We start from the raw sequence: 15,641 nt of genomic DNA, 5'->3' as shown, positions 1-15,641 counted from the left end.
AAACTGTCTAGCACCTGGCACCTGGGTTTCAGCCCCTGCTCTGCTTTGCCCTCTCCAGAGAGTATGATGACTACGGGTTTATGACCATTCCCAAATACGAAGTTGAGGACTGGAAGCTTCTGGCTAAAATCCAAGCCCTAGAGATCAAATCCAGCAACCTGCTGAGCCACACAGCGGTAGAGAAGCCTCTTGGTGAGAGATGGGCCAGCATGGCTGAGTTGAGCCCCTCTACAGAGCTGAAAGGCTTGATCCGTTGCGGCATCCCTGTAGAGCACCGCCAAAGGGTCTGGAAATGGATAGTGACCCAGCGCCTGTCCCACCACCACGCCACCAACCACTTCGAGAGCCTGCTGCGGCAGTGTGAGCGCACGGAGCACCCCGCCTCCCGGCAGATCGAGCTGGACCTGCCCCGTACCCTGACCAACAACAGGCATTTCATATCTCCCACCTCCCAGCTGGTCCCCAAGCTCCGAAGGGTGCTGCTGGCCTTCTCCTGGCAGAATCCTGCCATCGGCTACTGCCAGGGGCTAAACAGGTGAGACACAGAGGTGCCACTGCCGGAACAGCAGGGAAGGCCGCTCACTGCTGGGCTGTCTCTGCACCAGGGGATAAGAGCTGCCCCTGAGTCCTGGGGGTTCCTGGAGGATCAGTTGCAGAACAGGGTGCTCAGATACCCCAGCAAGGGGGCCAGAGGAGTACCGCAAGGAGAGGGAAGCAGGTGGACATTTCCTATTAGAATGATGGTGTCGGTTCTTCAGGGATTCCCCAGTTGGGGGAGCTGGGATGGCTGCTTTTTTAGTAATTTAGATGGAATGTGTGAGTTAAAGGTGTTCACATCACCCAGTCACTTGTCAACATTAAACAGTGTTAAACAAGGGCCAGGGCTTGGCATACAGAGACCTCGGCTTGCTTTAATGCCATGGCAAACACACCATTAAAGAGCCTTTTATCGGAGATACAGAAAAGAAGGAAAAACAGCTAAAGCCTTTGAAATGTAAAGTATTAACTAAGGCTTCCTTGTACAACATCCCTTCTTCCCTCTGCCGTTAGCTGGAGAGCGTTTTAGAGGGAAAATCTCCCTTGTTTGACAGGCCTTAGATCAGGGTGGGCAAACTTTCTGGAACTGAGGGCCACATCAGATATGGAAATTGTATGGCAGGCCATGAATGCACATGAAATTGGGGTGTGGGGGAGGTGAGGCCTCTGGCTGGGGGTGTGGGCTAGGGTGAGGGTTTGGGGTGCAGGAGGGTGCTCTGGGCTGGGACAAAGGGGATCAAAGGGCAGGATGGGGATCAGGGTTAGGGCAGGGGGTTGGGGTGTGGGAGGGGTACAAGCTCCAGGTGGCACTTACCTCAAGCAGCTCCCAGAAGCAGCGGCATGTCCCTCCTCTGGCTCCTACACAGGGGCACGGCCAGGCAGCTCTGCACGCTGCCCCGTCCGCGGGCGCTGCCCCTGCAGCTCCCGTTGGCCATGGTTCTCAGCCAATGGGAGCTGCGGGGGCAGCATGTGGGGCCCCTTGGATGCCCCTATATGTAGGAGCCAGAGGGGGGACATGCTGCTGCTTTCAGGAGCCACGCAGAGCCACTGTATGCACGGAGCAGGGTAAGCCCATGGACCTTCTCCCCAGCGGGAGCTCAAGGGCTGGATTAAAATGTCTGAAGTGCCGGATGCGGCCTCTGGGCTGTAGTTTGCCCATCTCGCCTTAGATGGTACCAAAGGTGGTGGTAATTGTCGTCCCAGGTGGGGGCTGACATTCAGTTGCAGCCAGCAGGGGTGGCAATGTCATCGGGGTCCCTCTCTGGCCCATTCTGGTCACACAACACATCTCAGGATCAGAGTGATGAAAGCCGGAGGTGACAGGAAATGGCGGGCTTGGCAGCCACGATGGTGAAGCTCGCTCCAGTAGCCTCTGCCTACTCTATCTATTCTTTTTGTTTGTTCTTTCAATCTTTCCCCACAAAATCTCTCTTTAAGGACCCCAATAGGGAGTGGTGAGTGGAATAGCCCATCCACTCATTATAATGTCCACCAAAAAGGCCTAATATCCGACATACCAGTTTTGGGTCATGAACTTCCAGCGCCACATTTCCTCTTTTTAACGAGTGTAATTTCACTGCAGTCCTTGAGTCATAGCGACTTGGGCTTTTTTTTCTCAGAGTAATTCAGTTATTCTCCCTTCAGTTGTCTCCCTTCCCTGCCTGTTCCCATCAGCGTTTGTTGTTATAGGTTACTGGAACAACTTGTAACTTTTACATGCTTTTTACAGCTGCGCTCCCAAGTTGGGTGGATTTGTAGGCCCATTTGTCACAACGCTGCTCGTAGCAGAGTTGGCAAGGAGGCAAATGGCCTGTGGCCCGCACACACTGGAGATCAGTGTCCTGAATGAAGGCTTGTTTGTGTTTTGTGAGTCTGACACCTCTTCCTCCACCACCCCCGTGCTTTCCCTGTCCCCTGTTCAGAGCTGACAGAGGCAGGCCAGTTCCGGTGTCCAGCATTCACCATGCCCTTTGTTCATGGGCTGCAAACCCACCTACTAACCTCCAGCCAGGAACAAACGTCCAAAGTCAGGTGATCAGTCCCATGGCCAGAGAAATGCTGTCACTCCTCCACTGAGGGAAAGGTACACAGCCATCTCCCAAACAGGCACTTTCCTCTTCGGCAGGGAGGGATAGCTCAGTGGTTTGAGCATTAGCCTCCTAATCCCAGGGTTGTGAGTTCAGTCCTTGAGGGGGCCACTGAGGGTTCTGGGGTAAAATCAGTACTTGGCCCTGCTAGTGAAGGCAGGGTGCTGGACTCGATGACCTTTCAGGGTCCCTTCCAGTTCTATGAGATAGGTATATCTCCATATATTATATTATCATTATAGCTCATCAGTGACTGTTGAGCATCTAAAGAACAATGGGATCAGATTCAGGGAATAGAAGAGAGGCAGAATAAAGTGACTTTTTCAAAAGACTTCTTGTATCCTCACTCAGTATTCTTAGCCATCGTGTGGCGATTTAGGACACCTGGAGCATTGCTCTGATGTATATTAATGTGACATGTACATCAGTCATTTGTATCACGTTGGCCAAATCCTGGGAGCTGCTCGGCACCCGCAGTCGCTCCAGAAGCACTTGGGCGTGTGAGTGCAGCAGCCTCTGGAATTGGCTTGCTGGCAGTAACAAGCACTTAGCTTTTCCGGGAGCTGCCCAAGCGGGACGATGTGCGTGCTGCTGCCTGTCAGCCTCTGCTTCCTAAGCAATGGGAAAAGGCAAGGTCTGAATTGGTGTGCAGTAATTGAGGTTTGGCGCGCATAGCACACGACTGTCCTGGTGACACTCCACTTAGTGGAGAAGACTTGACATAGATATTGGGAAGCCGCCTTTACTCTTCAGAGCCTGCTCTCTGCATGGTGTCACCCAGCAGCTACATGGTCCCCTGTCCCTGCCCAGCTCTCTGCAGGGCATTGCCCGACAGCCACGTGGGCCCCTCCCCCCCAGTGCCTTCTGCTCTGTGCGGAGTCACCTGGCAGCCACATGGGCCCCTCCCCCCCCAGTGCCTTCTGCTCTTGCGGAGTCACCTGGCAGCCATGTGGGCCCCTCCCCCCCAGTGCCGTCTGCTCTTGCAGAGTCACCTGGCAGCCACGTGGGCCCTCTTTCTCCCCAGCTGTTTGTGTGGGGTTGCCCAAAGGCTGCCTAGACCCTCCTGCCCATCTGGCTCTGGGAGCAGGCTGGGATGTTGTGTGTATTATCTGGCACCTAGGACATGCCTGGGGCTCTGCAGACAAGTTCCCTGCCCCAGAGAGCTCATCCTGTCCAGCACAAGGCACCCTCTGCTCCTCTGAGCTGATCACAGCTGAGGGGCTCAGGACTATGGCGATGAATGGATGACTGGCGGCGGGGGGAAGGGAAGTAATCTGTGTCACATGGATCTATCAGGGTAGAGCCGCTCCCGTCTCAGAGTGCCGTGAGGCTGGCTCCCCAGTGGTGTAAATCAGCACACCTCCACTGGCTTCAATAGAGCCCCGCCCAAGTACCCAAGCTGGGACGCTGGCCCCATGAGTCTAACTTCATTGCTCTAGTGCTCTGGCCGTGCTGCTGGACATGGCAATGAACTCCAGCCAGCCTGGTTACTCCAGGAAATACAGGGAGATCTTTGAGGCCCTGGCAAAGCGCACTCGTTGGCTGACCTGTCACTGCTCAGCAGCCTGTGCTGCCTGCACCAGAGCCACACAGAGATTTAATGTAAAACCTGAAACTAGAAGACCAGTGCCAAGCAGAATCTCTGATTTCCCACCAGTGCTATTGCAGGTCAGTGTCTGCTCAGTAGGTAATAGAGAGTGTCTGCTTTGTTTCATGGTGTCCTGTCCATTGCAGGTTGGCGGCCATTGCTCTTCTGGTCCTAGAAGAGGAGGAAAGCGCATTCTGGTGCCTGGTTCACATTGTGGAAAACCTGATGCCGGCAGATTACTACAGCAACACGTTAATAGCATCACAGGTGAGCATGAAAATCCGGCTACATCACAGGGGTGAAAGACAGCAGAGTACTTGCTGCACAGAGATGTTAAAGGGACATGGTCGACTCGTGCAGCCCAGCCTCTGGACGCTGTGCAGCCCTCCTGCATAAGCCAGTTTTAGGATTACTTTGCAGGTCCGGAGCAGGGCCCATGAGAATCAGGCCCATGCTGTCCAGCCAGTCCTTGGAAGTCAGGCAGGTTGGAGAGGAGACACTTTTATTAACTGCACAATCACTCAGCATTGTCTGAATCCATGGGGTTTCCTCACATCACAGGTAATTTCATTAACTCTTTCCACTACTTCAAAGTGTCCATTCTAAATGTCTTGCATTTTATTCTTTCTCACAGGATCCAGCACAAGCACCATATCTCCTATTTCAAATGCTCTTTCCTCGGCATGTCTATCATGCCACACCTTTCTCCTGGCTTTCCTTTAGATTTTGCTGAAACAACTCCATCATACCTTGCAATTTTTCATTAAAATGAGACACATACTCCATCACTGGCTGTTTTGTCTCCTCAACATCACCTTCCCAAGAGTCATGAATCAGATCCAGGGGTCCCCTAACCTGCCTGACATGGAGCAGTTCAAAGGGAGCAATCCTAGTAGATTCTTGGGGTACACTCCTGCACACACACAACAGATATGGCAGCCGAACGTCCCCATCATTCTGCCACCTGTCCACATACATTTTCATCTCACATTTCAAGGTCCCATTGAACCTTTTCACCAGACCGTTGGTGGGTGGTAGGGAGAAGCTTTTAGGTGCTTTACTCCATACATTTCCCATAACTGCTTAAAAACAAGACATAAAATTAGACGCATGGTCTGACAATATTGCTCTGGGAAAACCCACTCTGCTAAAAATAGCAAACGACCTGTTGCCACTATCTCTGCCTCAATATTAGACAATGCTGGTAGCAAAATCGACCAACACAGAAATACACTTCTTCTCGTTCCTGGAAGGTTTAGGGAGTGGTCCTGCAATATCCACAGATGGTCTGGCAAATGCCTTCCCAATAATGGGTTAAAGACTGGAGGGGTCCCTCACTAGGTCCCTTTAACGCTTTGCACTTCTGGCACAAATCACAGCACCTGGAATAATCTCTCACTGTTTCAAAAACATAAGACCAGTAGAAATTTTGCTTCAGCCTGTCACATGTTTTGTTTACACCTAGATGTCCTGCAAACAGACCATCATGGGGCCTCGGTTACACAGTGTAAGCTGGAGTAACTTCACAGAAATCACCATCGTCCAATGCTTCTGCTAGGGTGGGGCAAACCCACAGAGCACCTTGCCCAGGACTGGGCCTCAGTAGCACAGCTGAGCCTGAAACGCTCAAATCACACAGGAAGGGCCTGACCTTGCTGTGATACTGGTAGGTGTGGGAGAGTTAGGCTCATCATATATGTCTCCCCTGCTCCAAAAAGAGAGACCACCAATACTCCTCTGAGTTGGAGCCTAGTTGCAACTCAATAAGAGTGTGTAGACTCTTAAAATCTCCCCCATGGACACAGCGTTCCTCTGTCTGTCTGGTGCATCAGAGTCTAGGGCAGGTCTGCCAGACTTTCTGATCCTGCAGCATGCTTGCAGCAGAAATCACAGCTGCTGGTGCCATTCCATTGCATTTGTTGTTGGTGGGCAGCCAGCAGGAGGAGGAAGAGCTGTTGTGTGTGTGTCACAGTCAGGGCAGAGTATATGTTACAGAATGTGCTCTCTTGGCCTAGTGGCGCTGACTTTCTAATCTGCGGGAGGGTGCTCAACCCCCCAGCTCTGTCCCAGGCCGTACCCCCACCCCACCTCTAATATAGCACTGACTTTCCAGGCACATGCTGCTGCAGAACCAGCCTTCGCACTGCAGCACTCTTCTTCCAGTTAATTAGGGAGAACATAAGAATGGCCACACTGGGTGAGACCAAAGGTCAATCTAACCCAGTGTCCTTTCTTCCAACAGTGGGCAATGCCAGGTTCCCCAGAGGGAATGAACAGAACAGGGAATCATCAAGTGATCCATCCCCTGTCACCCATTCCCAGCTTCTGGCAAACAGAAGCTAGGGACACCATTCCTGCCCAGCCTGGCTAATAGCCATTGATGGACCTGTCCTCCATGAATTTATCTAGTTCTTTTAAACCTGCTATGGTCTTGGCCTTCACAACATCCTCTGGCAAGGAATTCCACAGGTTAACTCTGTGTTGTTTAAAGAAATGCTTCCTTTTGTTTGTTTTAAATCTGCTGCCTGTTAATTTCATTTGGTTATCCCTAGTTCTTGTGTTATTATATGTGAAGGAGTAAATAACACTTCCTTAGTCACTTTCTCAACACCATTCATGATTTTATAGACCTTCATCATATCCCGCCTTAGTTGTCTCTTTTTGAAGCTGAAAAGTCCAAGTTTTTTTAATCTCTCCTCATATGGAAGCCATTCCATGCCCCTAACCATTTTTGTTGCTTTTCTCTGTGCCTTTTCCATCTCTACTATATCTTTTGTGGAGATAGGCCGACCAGGACTGCATGCCGTATTCAAGTTGTGGGCATAGCAGGGGCTGAGATAGTGGCAATATGATATTTTCTGTCTTATTATCTATCCCTTTTTTAATGATTCCCAACATTCTGTTCACTTTTTCGACTGTCGCTGCACATAGAGTGGATGTTTTCAGAGAACTATCCACAATGACTCCAAGATCTCTTTCTTGAGTGGTAACAGCTAATTTAGATCCCATCATTTCATGTGCACCTGCCTCTGTATCTCATGGATTCCCGCTTTGTCAAACCCAGGTGGATCAAAGAGTCTTTAAAGACTTCTTGTCAGAAAAGCTCCCCAGGCTTACAGCTCACTTTGAGCAGCACAGAATTGACGTCTCACTGATCACCTTCAACTGGTTCCTGGTGGCATTTGTAGACAGCCTGGTCAGCGACATCCTCCTCCGGGTCTGGGACGCCTTCCTGTACGAAGGAACAAAGGTAGGGAGCCACACGTGGCCCTAGCTGTGCCGGGCTCTCAGAGCTGCGTGTTCTTGGACACTCGGACCCAAGTGGGACACACTCCACCCTGAGCTGGGCAGCAGACCGGTGTCGTCGTCATTTTGGTCCCACAACTCCCTAGATGAGTTGCTCAGCCTCTCTGCATGTCTCTGGCGATGATGGTGGGCCTGTGGCTTCCAGCTCTGTCTGTACTGGGGCTGGAATGAAAGGACTGAGCCCGCCCGGGGAGACAAACCCACACTAACTTTCACAGAGCTAGCGTGCTACCCAGAGCGGGCACAGGGCTAGCCACACAAGCACATATCTAGCCTCTCGAACAGGCAAACGCTTGCTGCGGCTAGTTCTCCCGCTGTTCACGTTGCCACAGCTACGTCCTATTCCTAGCACACTAACTCAATGAGCGCTCCTGCGAACGCCTCTCTGAGATGGGAATCTCACCCCAGCTATGCCCTGAGGAGCAGCTCCCCTTCCCTCACTGTGCCCCACAAAAACAGTTAGAAAACTGACAAGCCCCATCAAAATCTACTGATCCACCCTTAGCACAACCTCCCTCCCTCCCCCCGGCACACGTGTGCCCACATACGCACATTGACCTGACAGACACCCCCATCCTGTTTCTCTCACACAAACAGCCCCCACATGCATAGACAGGGCAGCATTCACCCCATTACCAGGCACACACACACCACACAGCCATTTCTCACCTCCCTGGCTTGGGGACACATACCCCAGCTCATCAGGTCCCTCCCCTGCCTCCTGTTCTATTACCCTGGCATCAGCTTGTTGATGCTGGGGCAGCCGGGACAAGACCTCCCTCAGCTGGGCCTCACGCCCTCTCCTGGCCTTCCCAGCTTCTCCCACTGCAGTCCTACATCACTGCCCTGAGGAAGGCCTGGGGACCTGCTGCATCTCTTCTCCTGCTTCTAGAGGGGGCGCTGAAGCTGCAGGGGTCTTGGGACGTTCTCGGCTTGGGAAAAGGAGCTGGGAGGGGATCTTCTCTTCTCCTTCCTCAGCCTGGAGAGCAGGCTGGATGGCAGCAGACCAGGCATGTTCTAGGCCTGGCTTCAGCCAGCCAGAGTTGAGGATGGTACAGTCTTGACCCTCGGTAGGGAGATCTCAGAGAAGTTGGAGCTGGGCAGACACAATGGATGCCAGCGCAGCTGCTGCTGGACCATGAAGTGGCCAGGAGAGGGCATGAGGAAGTGGGCAGCCACCAGTGCCTGTTCCTTGGTGCCAGGTACCACTGCTTGGGGAGCGGGCCAGTCCTAAACTCTGTTCTCCGTTCCCCACCACCTCAGGGAGGGAGAGCCTCTTACAGTGTTTTCATTAGTGCTGTGTATTTAACTCCCAGTTTAGCATTTGCTCTTGTAGTGCGTTCACTCTCCAAGGGGAGCGCAGAGAATGAACAATGCAAATTGACAAAGCATGAGAGGAGACGTGCGTTGACTTCTGAAGGGTCCCTCTGGTGTGCAGCACAGACACCTGCTGTCCCACCTCATCCCATAGTGCACCAGTGCCAGAGTGCTCCGCACCCTGAGCTTTCAGTGGGTAGATTCTGGGGGCCCTGTGCCCACTGAACACATTTTAACTTGTCCTAGGTGATTTTCCGCTATGCTCTTGCCATCTTTAAGTATAACGAAGAGGAAATTCTGCGGATCCGTGACAGCCTGGAGATTTACCAGTACCTTCGCTTTTTCACCCACATGATTGGAGATGGCAGGTGAGAGAAGAGCTGCTCTCAGCTTTCTCTTTGGCCAGTCACTTGTGCAGATATGTAAACTAGATGAAATAATGACAAGGCCTAGGACTTGTGCTTGCAGGTTGGGGAAGGAACAAGAGTTGGCCATGTGCCTTTGTTCAGTGATTGTCACTGATCTCTAGTTAAGCCTAGAAATTGTTACCTGTGCAATTGAGTTTGTGCCCAAAACAGAACGAGCAGTTAGGTTGACACATCCAGGATTCACAGCCGCTAAGGCCATTGACGGGACAGCTGGGCTGGGGCTGGGGTTTGCTTTTGTTCTGCTGGAGAAGAAGGATCCTGCTCTTCTCAAAGTCAAGTGTGCACCTTGGGCATGGGATGAAAGGCAAGATTTGGCCAGTGAATCTCTTCCCTGGGAAACATAGCCCCTCAGACTAATTCCACCGCAAGGGAGTCCTGGGACATGCCACTGAGCCTGCTAAGGGGACAAGGGCCCAGCCTCTCACAGGAGCAGGATCCACCCTAGCAGTAGATGAAGAGCGTGTGTCTGCCTGGAGGAAGGTCCCCCTGGGTGTTCATGGCTCGCCCTGCCAAGCTCAGAGGCTTCTTTTCCGGGCTGTGGCAGAGGAAGGTTGGCTGCTGAAGCTGAACCACTTTACACTGGGGTAAGGGGGGGACTGACATTATCAGCTGATTAGTCCTTGGGTGTGGGCCTCAGAGCCTGTGGCTGCCAGCTGTAGTCCAGCCCTGGCAACAAGTTGGTCACTTTGTTACAGTGCAAGGGCAGTGCTGCCCCGGCAGGAGGGGACAGCACTCACACACTAGGACCAGGGTGTTCAGCTGATCAGCTCACTCGTGCACCCTGTCTTCTCCTGGTAGGAAGCTGATGAGCATCGCTTTCAATGACATGAATCCCTTCCCAATGAAGGTGCTGCGGAACCGGCGAGCAACACACCGGGAGGAGCTGGAGGCGGAGCTGAGTGAACTGGAGTGGATCAAGGTGCAGTACATGAAAGAGCAAGCAGAGCAGGTGACCTGGCACCTGGATGGAGCCGTTAGTGAAGAGGATGAGGAGATGTAGCCAGAGAAGTGGCTGCTGTCCTGCGCCTGCATCCCTGGCCCTGGAGCTCTGCAACAGCATCACTCTCCTTTCTAAGAGAGGTGGACAATCCTGAGGCCAGCAGGGCCAGCGCAGAGGATAGGCACAGCGTTTTGGAGGCACTCAGCTGGGAGGACTGTGTCCTGCCCAGACCTCCTGGCTCACTGTCCACTCAGCACACAGCTGTGGGCTCAGGGCCAACACAGGTCCTGTCTCTCTCTCTCTGAACCATCCTGTCCATTCCTCCCCACCATCCTGCTGCAGCCGCACTAAACGAGGTGCCCAGCCTATGGCCCGCAGGCTGTACACAGCCCACCAGAGCACTTCATAAGGCCCACAGCCTGCCTCAACACAATATACTAACAGCCAATTCATTAGCGTTTTGTCGTCATGTTTATATCAGTTTAGTTTAATTGTGAGTTCTGTACGGGGTTTTTTTTTTCTATAATTCTTATTCACATTTTATGCACTGATTTCTTTATTTTTTTTTAAATAGACAATACTGTAGGTACTAACCTATCTAAACACCTACAAAACAGACTCTGTTTGGCCCACTCCAGGTTGTGCTTAGGTTCATGTGGCCCTTCTGTGTAATAAGGTTGGAAAAGCGAGTGTCACAGGATGCTTGTTGATTGATCACAGGTGACTTCAATTGTGTGCACCGTATCGGAGGCTGACAAGGCACATGTGATCCAGAAAGCCTTCTGATGTCTTTGAGTGTGCTCTGCTGGCAATGTGAAGGGGGTGTGTGTATAATCATAGCAAGTATTAAGACAAAAGCACTTGTTGAGAGTTAGTGTGTGAAGCCCCTGAGTTAGTGAAGGAGAGAGACCTGATGGAACTCTTGAAGCTACCATGACATCTTTCTGCAGCTCCAGTAACTCCTCACTTAACATCGTCCCGGTTAACATTGTTATGTTGCTGATCAATTAGGAAACTGCTCTTTTAAAGTTGCCCAGTGCTCCCTTATGACGTTGTTTGGTAGCCACCTGCTTTGTCCACTGCTTGCAGGAAGAGCAGCCCCTTAGAGCTAGCTGGTGGGGGCTTGGAACCAGGGTGGACTGGCAGCCCCCCATCAGCTCTCCTTATCAGCTCCCCGCTCCCCTGAGTTCCCTGTGCAGCAGCTGCCCATCAGGCTTTCAATTTCCGGCAGTTCAGGTGTCCCTCGCCCCACTGCCAAGTGCTGCTTCTACCCTCTGCCTTGGAGTTGCTCCCGGGAGCCTCCTGCTTGCTGTGCCGGGGGGGTGAGGGGGGGCTAATGTCAGGGTGTCCACCTGCTCCTGCCCCTCGCTTACCCCATTTCCATAGAGTGGAGGGAACGGGGACATGACAGGGCTCAGGACGGAGGGAACTTGCTGGCAGCAGGGGCTGTCTCAACTTGCTGATCTACTTAAAAAGGTAGTGTACGTAAAGGGGAAATGCACATCTCTCTCTCACACACACACATAGGGTGTCTCTCTCTGTCTCTGTCTGCCATGCTGTCTCCCCTCCCTCCATTTGTGCTGCCTTGTAGAATGTGAGGCTACATTAACGTGTTTACCCATGAGGGCTCAGCTGTTCTAGTTCATCATTTAGCAGTAAGGCATTCCCTGGGAAGTATCCCACCCTCTGACTCCACCACCTCAACCAGGCTTCACAGTCATCATTGCTGTGTACAGTATTAAATTGATTGTTTAAACTTATACTGTGTGTGTGTCTCTTTTGTCTGGTGAAAAAAAATTCCCTGGAACCTAACCCCCCTATTTACATTAATTCTTATGAGGAAATTGGATTTGCTTAACATCGTTTCCCTTAATGTCACATTTTTCAGGAACATAACTACAACGTTAAGCGAGGAGTTACAGTAGTTTGCCAGGAGGTCACATGTTTGATGTTCAAGCACGCTCAGGGTTAACCCAATTAAACTGTGTTCCCTGGGGCTGTGCAATGATATCCCTGAGGCCAGAGCTGACCTCCTACTTACTGAGATGGTCAGTGGGCACTTCCTTGCAAATGGATTGTTACCCTCTGCTTAGTGAGTTCCCATTCTGCTGTAGATAATAATAAAGCTGATGTGATAATCACATCAGATGGTTACGAGTAGAGTCTGTACTGGGACTGGGATTGAATACATCCATTAATGAGCAGGCAGTGGTAAAATGTACAGATGGCACAAAAGGACAGAGGTGAGGCAAGGCCAGAGAAGATTGTACCATACTTAACCCACCTGGGGCAGTGCACAACGTGACAGCCCAGACAAATGAAAGGTGTTGCAACGAGAAAGGAATAGTTAGAACCACTTGTGCGTGCTGCTGGCTTCTTAGTAAAATCTAACTGCTGGAGAAAAGAGCTGCGTGGTGATTGGACAACTGGGTGCCCCTTCTGCCCAGTGCCATGGCCATCCACCCTCAAACAGCATCAACAAGTGCAAAGGCTGGAATGCAGAGCAATATGGGGACGGGGACAGTGCTGGACGGTATCTAAACCAATGGGCCTCTCACCTAAATGACGCCTCCAGCGCTGGGCTCAGAAGCTGACTCCAGTGACAAGAACATAAGAACGGCCATACTGTGTTCATCTAGCTCAGTATCCTGTCTTCCGACAGTGGCCAATGCCAGGTGCTTCAGAGGGAATGAATAGAGCATGGCAATTATCGAGTGATCCATCCCCTGCTGTCCAGTCCCAGCTTCTGGCAATCAGAGGCTAGGGACACCCAGAGCAAAGGGTTGCATACCTGAACATCCTGGCTTATAGCCATTGATGGACCTGTCCTCCATGAAGTTATCTAATTCTTTTTTGATCCCTGCTATAGTCTTGGCCTTCACAACATCCTCTGGCAACGAGTTCCACAGGTGGACTGTGCATTGGGTGAATAAATACTTCCTTTGGTTTGTTTTAAACCTACTGCCTATTAATTTCATGGGTGACACCCCCCCACATTCTTGTGTTATGTGAAGAATTAAATAACATTTCCTTATTCACTTTCTCCACACCATTCATAACTTTATAGACATCTATCATATCCCTGCTTAGTCGTCTCTCTTCGAAGCTGAAAAGTCCCAGTCTTTTTAATCTCTCCTCATATGGAAGCTATTTCATACTCTTCATCATTTTTGTTGCCCTTCTCTGTACCTTTTCCAATTCTAATCTATCTTTTTTCAGCTGGGATGACCAGAACTGCAGGCACTCTTCAAGGTGTAGCCATACCCTGGATTTATAGGGTGGCATTATGATTATTTTCTGTCTTATTATCTATCCCTTTCCTAGTGGTTCCTAACAATCTGTTCACTTTTTTGACTGTCGCTACTCATTGAGTGGAGGTTTTCAGAGAAATATGCACAATGACTCCAAGATCTCTTTCGTGAGTGGTAACAGCTAATTTAGACCTCATCATTGTGCATGGGACTAAGGACTGCAGGATCAGGTCCTTGAATAACTCGGACCTTTCTCTCACTCTCCCTCCTCCACATCTGATCCCTGTTGCTGTATACTCAGAGAGTTGATGGCACCTAGCAGGGCAGGGAAGGTGCAGTGAGCCAAGGGGAAGACACTGGCTGTGGAGAAGGGGGGCTGCAAGGTATACCCTTTCCAAGCCCCTCTGGGGCACACACAGCCCCAAAGGGGGTGGGGTGGTGGTGGACCATGGTGCTGCTCCCTCCGCCCTAGCCCATAAAGGGAAGCAGACTGCACCACCCCCACAGCACAGTCCCTCCCAAGGTCCTCTCTGGCTGTGGGGCTCCACACTGGCCCTTATCCAGGGCCGAGTTAGCCCAGCTGGGAGAGGGGCTTGCCCAGCTTAGGGACCAGCACAGCTTTTCAATAAAGCCATTTCTCCCCAGTGTTTGGCAAAAGCCCTGCTTTGATGTTGGGTAACAGCGAAACCCCTCCAACCCAGCATCTGGCCAGCCTGAGCTAAGGCATCTGCCAGAGTGGGGTTCCCAGCCCCACCCGCCGTGGTATTCCAGCAGGTGCTGCACCTGAGACTGGTGTTTCTAGAATGGTGGCTGTGATATCAACCTCAGGCTCTGGAACCATGGCCTCAGCAGGTCATACAGAGAGACAGGCAGAGATCCACGAGTTGGCCTTCGCCTCTGAGCTACAGCACAGTGACTTGCCCAAGGTCACCCAGCAAGACAGTGGCAAAACTAGAAGCCAGGTCTCCTAAGTTCCCAGCCAGTGCTCCAACCACTAGGGTACACTTGAGTGTGGAGTTGGCTTTTTTACACCTCAGACTTACCAAAGAATGTGATTTTTGAAAAAGGAAAATATGTCAGTAACCAAAAGGAAGAGTTCTGCCTGGTAGCAGCAGGGCCTGGCTAATGGACATTCACCCAAACAGCTGTAAAGGCACCTTGCCTGCTTTCCGGAGAGAATTCAAATAACATCAAAGCTATGTCGGAATGTGTTGGGTGTTTATATTAACTAATTCCCCTTGCACCATCGTGGCCTGACAATAGCCTCACACCTGCTTCTGAAATCCTGGCAGGTTGGTCAGTATTTTATTTGCTTTTTACCTGAATTTTCATTTCAAAACTAATTCTTTAGCAAGTTCATTATGTATCTGCATAAGCCAGGATGGCAGTTTTCCCTTTGAGTTTTTTGCATGCTTTCCAAGCAGTGTGAGGCAACCTTTTCAGACGCTTGGCTCTATATACTCAAAAGAACTGGTCAAAATGTTTTCACCAGAAACATTTTCTGTCAAAAAATGGGGTTTTGTTAAAAATGAATTTTTTCATGAGAGATTGTTGCTTTAGCACCATTTTTTCAATGGAAACATTCAAAATGAAAGAAAAACTTTTTTTTTCAAACTGGCAAATTTTCAACATTTTAAATCTTCATTAGCCCCCTTTTTCTCTCTTCTCCTCTTTTACCACTAAATGCAATAAAATGAATGATGTACAAGGTTCCCCCTTCTCTCACACACTTTTTCTTTTTTCCCCTCTAACTTTTCCAACTTTGAAAAAGTGACAGTACAGTAAAAGGAAGATTGGAGCACTGTAATGCCAATTTCTCAAAGTGGGAGAAATTGTGGAGAAATTTTGAAAAGTTAGTCAAAAAAAGAGAGAGGAAAGGGTGACAGAATAAATGTAGATGTTCATCTATTGCACTCAAGCAAAAAAGGAAAAATTGGGAGAAATAGGAAAAAGCCAATCCGCCAAATTTTGAAATATTGAAAATTTTTCAGTTTTCAGCAGTTGAATCAAAACAAAAAAATTGATTAAATCTCAAGATTTTGCGGGGATTGAAATCTTGAATTTTGAACTTCTGGTGTTGGCAATTGTGACCCTAAGAGCATCCCTATGCCAGAACTCAAGGGGTCCCTGGTACCTAGCAATGAGTTTCAGCTGGCCTGACTGCTCCATGTAACCCAACTCACGATG

At 50.5% G+C, this 15,641-nt stretch overlaps 1 protein-coding gene across 6 annotated transcripts in view; it reads left to right on the top strand.

The window, feature by feature from the left end:
- Nucleotides 1-11,963, top strand: part of TBC1D2 (TBC1 domain family member 2) — a 29,561-nt gene extending 17,598 nt beyond the window's left edge. For 3 of the 6 annotated variants that reach the window (XM_032786292.2, XM_075067449.1, XM_032786291.2), the window contains exons 10-14: nt 59-535; nt 4,359-4,479; nt 7,277-7,462; nt 9,082-9,203; nt 10,062-11,963. In XM_032786292.2, coding sequence (XP_032642183.1) covers nt 59-535; nt 4,359-4,479; nt 7,277-7,462; nt 9,082-9,203; nt 10,062-10,263 — 1,108 coding nt within the window. In that variant the 3' untranslated portion in view covers nt 10,264-11,963. Of the gene's footprint in view, nt 1-58; nt 536-4,358; nt 4,480-4,846; nt 4,998-7,276; nt 7,463-9,081; nt 9,204-10,061 lie in introns of those variants that run through there. The other 3 variants (XM_032786293.2, XM_032786295.2, XM_032786294.2) reach the window with 3 other exon arrangements.
- The last annotated feature ends 3,678 nt before the right edge of the window (nt 11,964-15,641 follow it).

The sequence above is a fragment of the Chelonoidis abingdonii genome, chromosome 6 (genome assembly GCF_003597395.2).
Source record: "Chelonoidis abingdonii isolate Lonesome George chromosome 6, CheloAbing_2.0, whole genome shotgun sequence".
NCBI classification, from domain to species: domain Eukaryota; kingdom Metazoa; phylum Chordata; order Testudines; family Testudinidae; genus Chelonoidis; species Chelonoidis abingdonii.
Note: the sequence above shows the minus strand (reverse complement) of the source record. Positions and strands in the feature narration are given on the sequence as shown.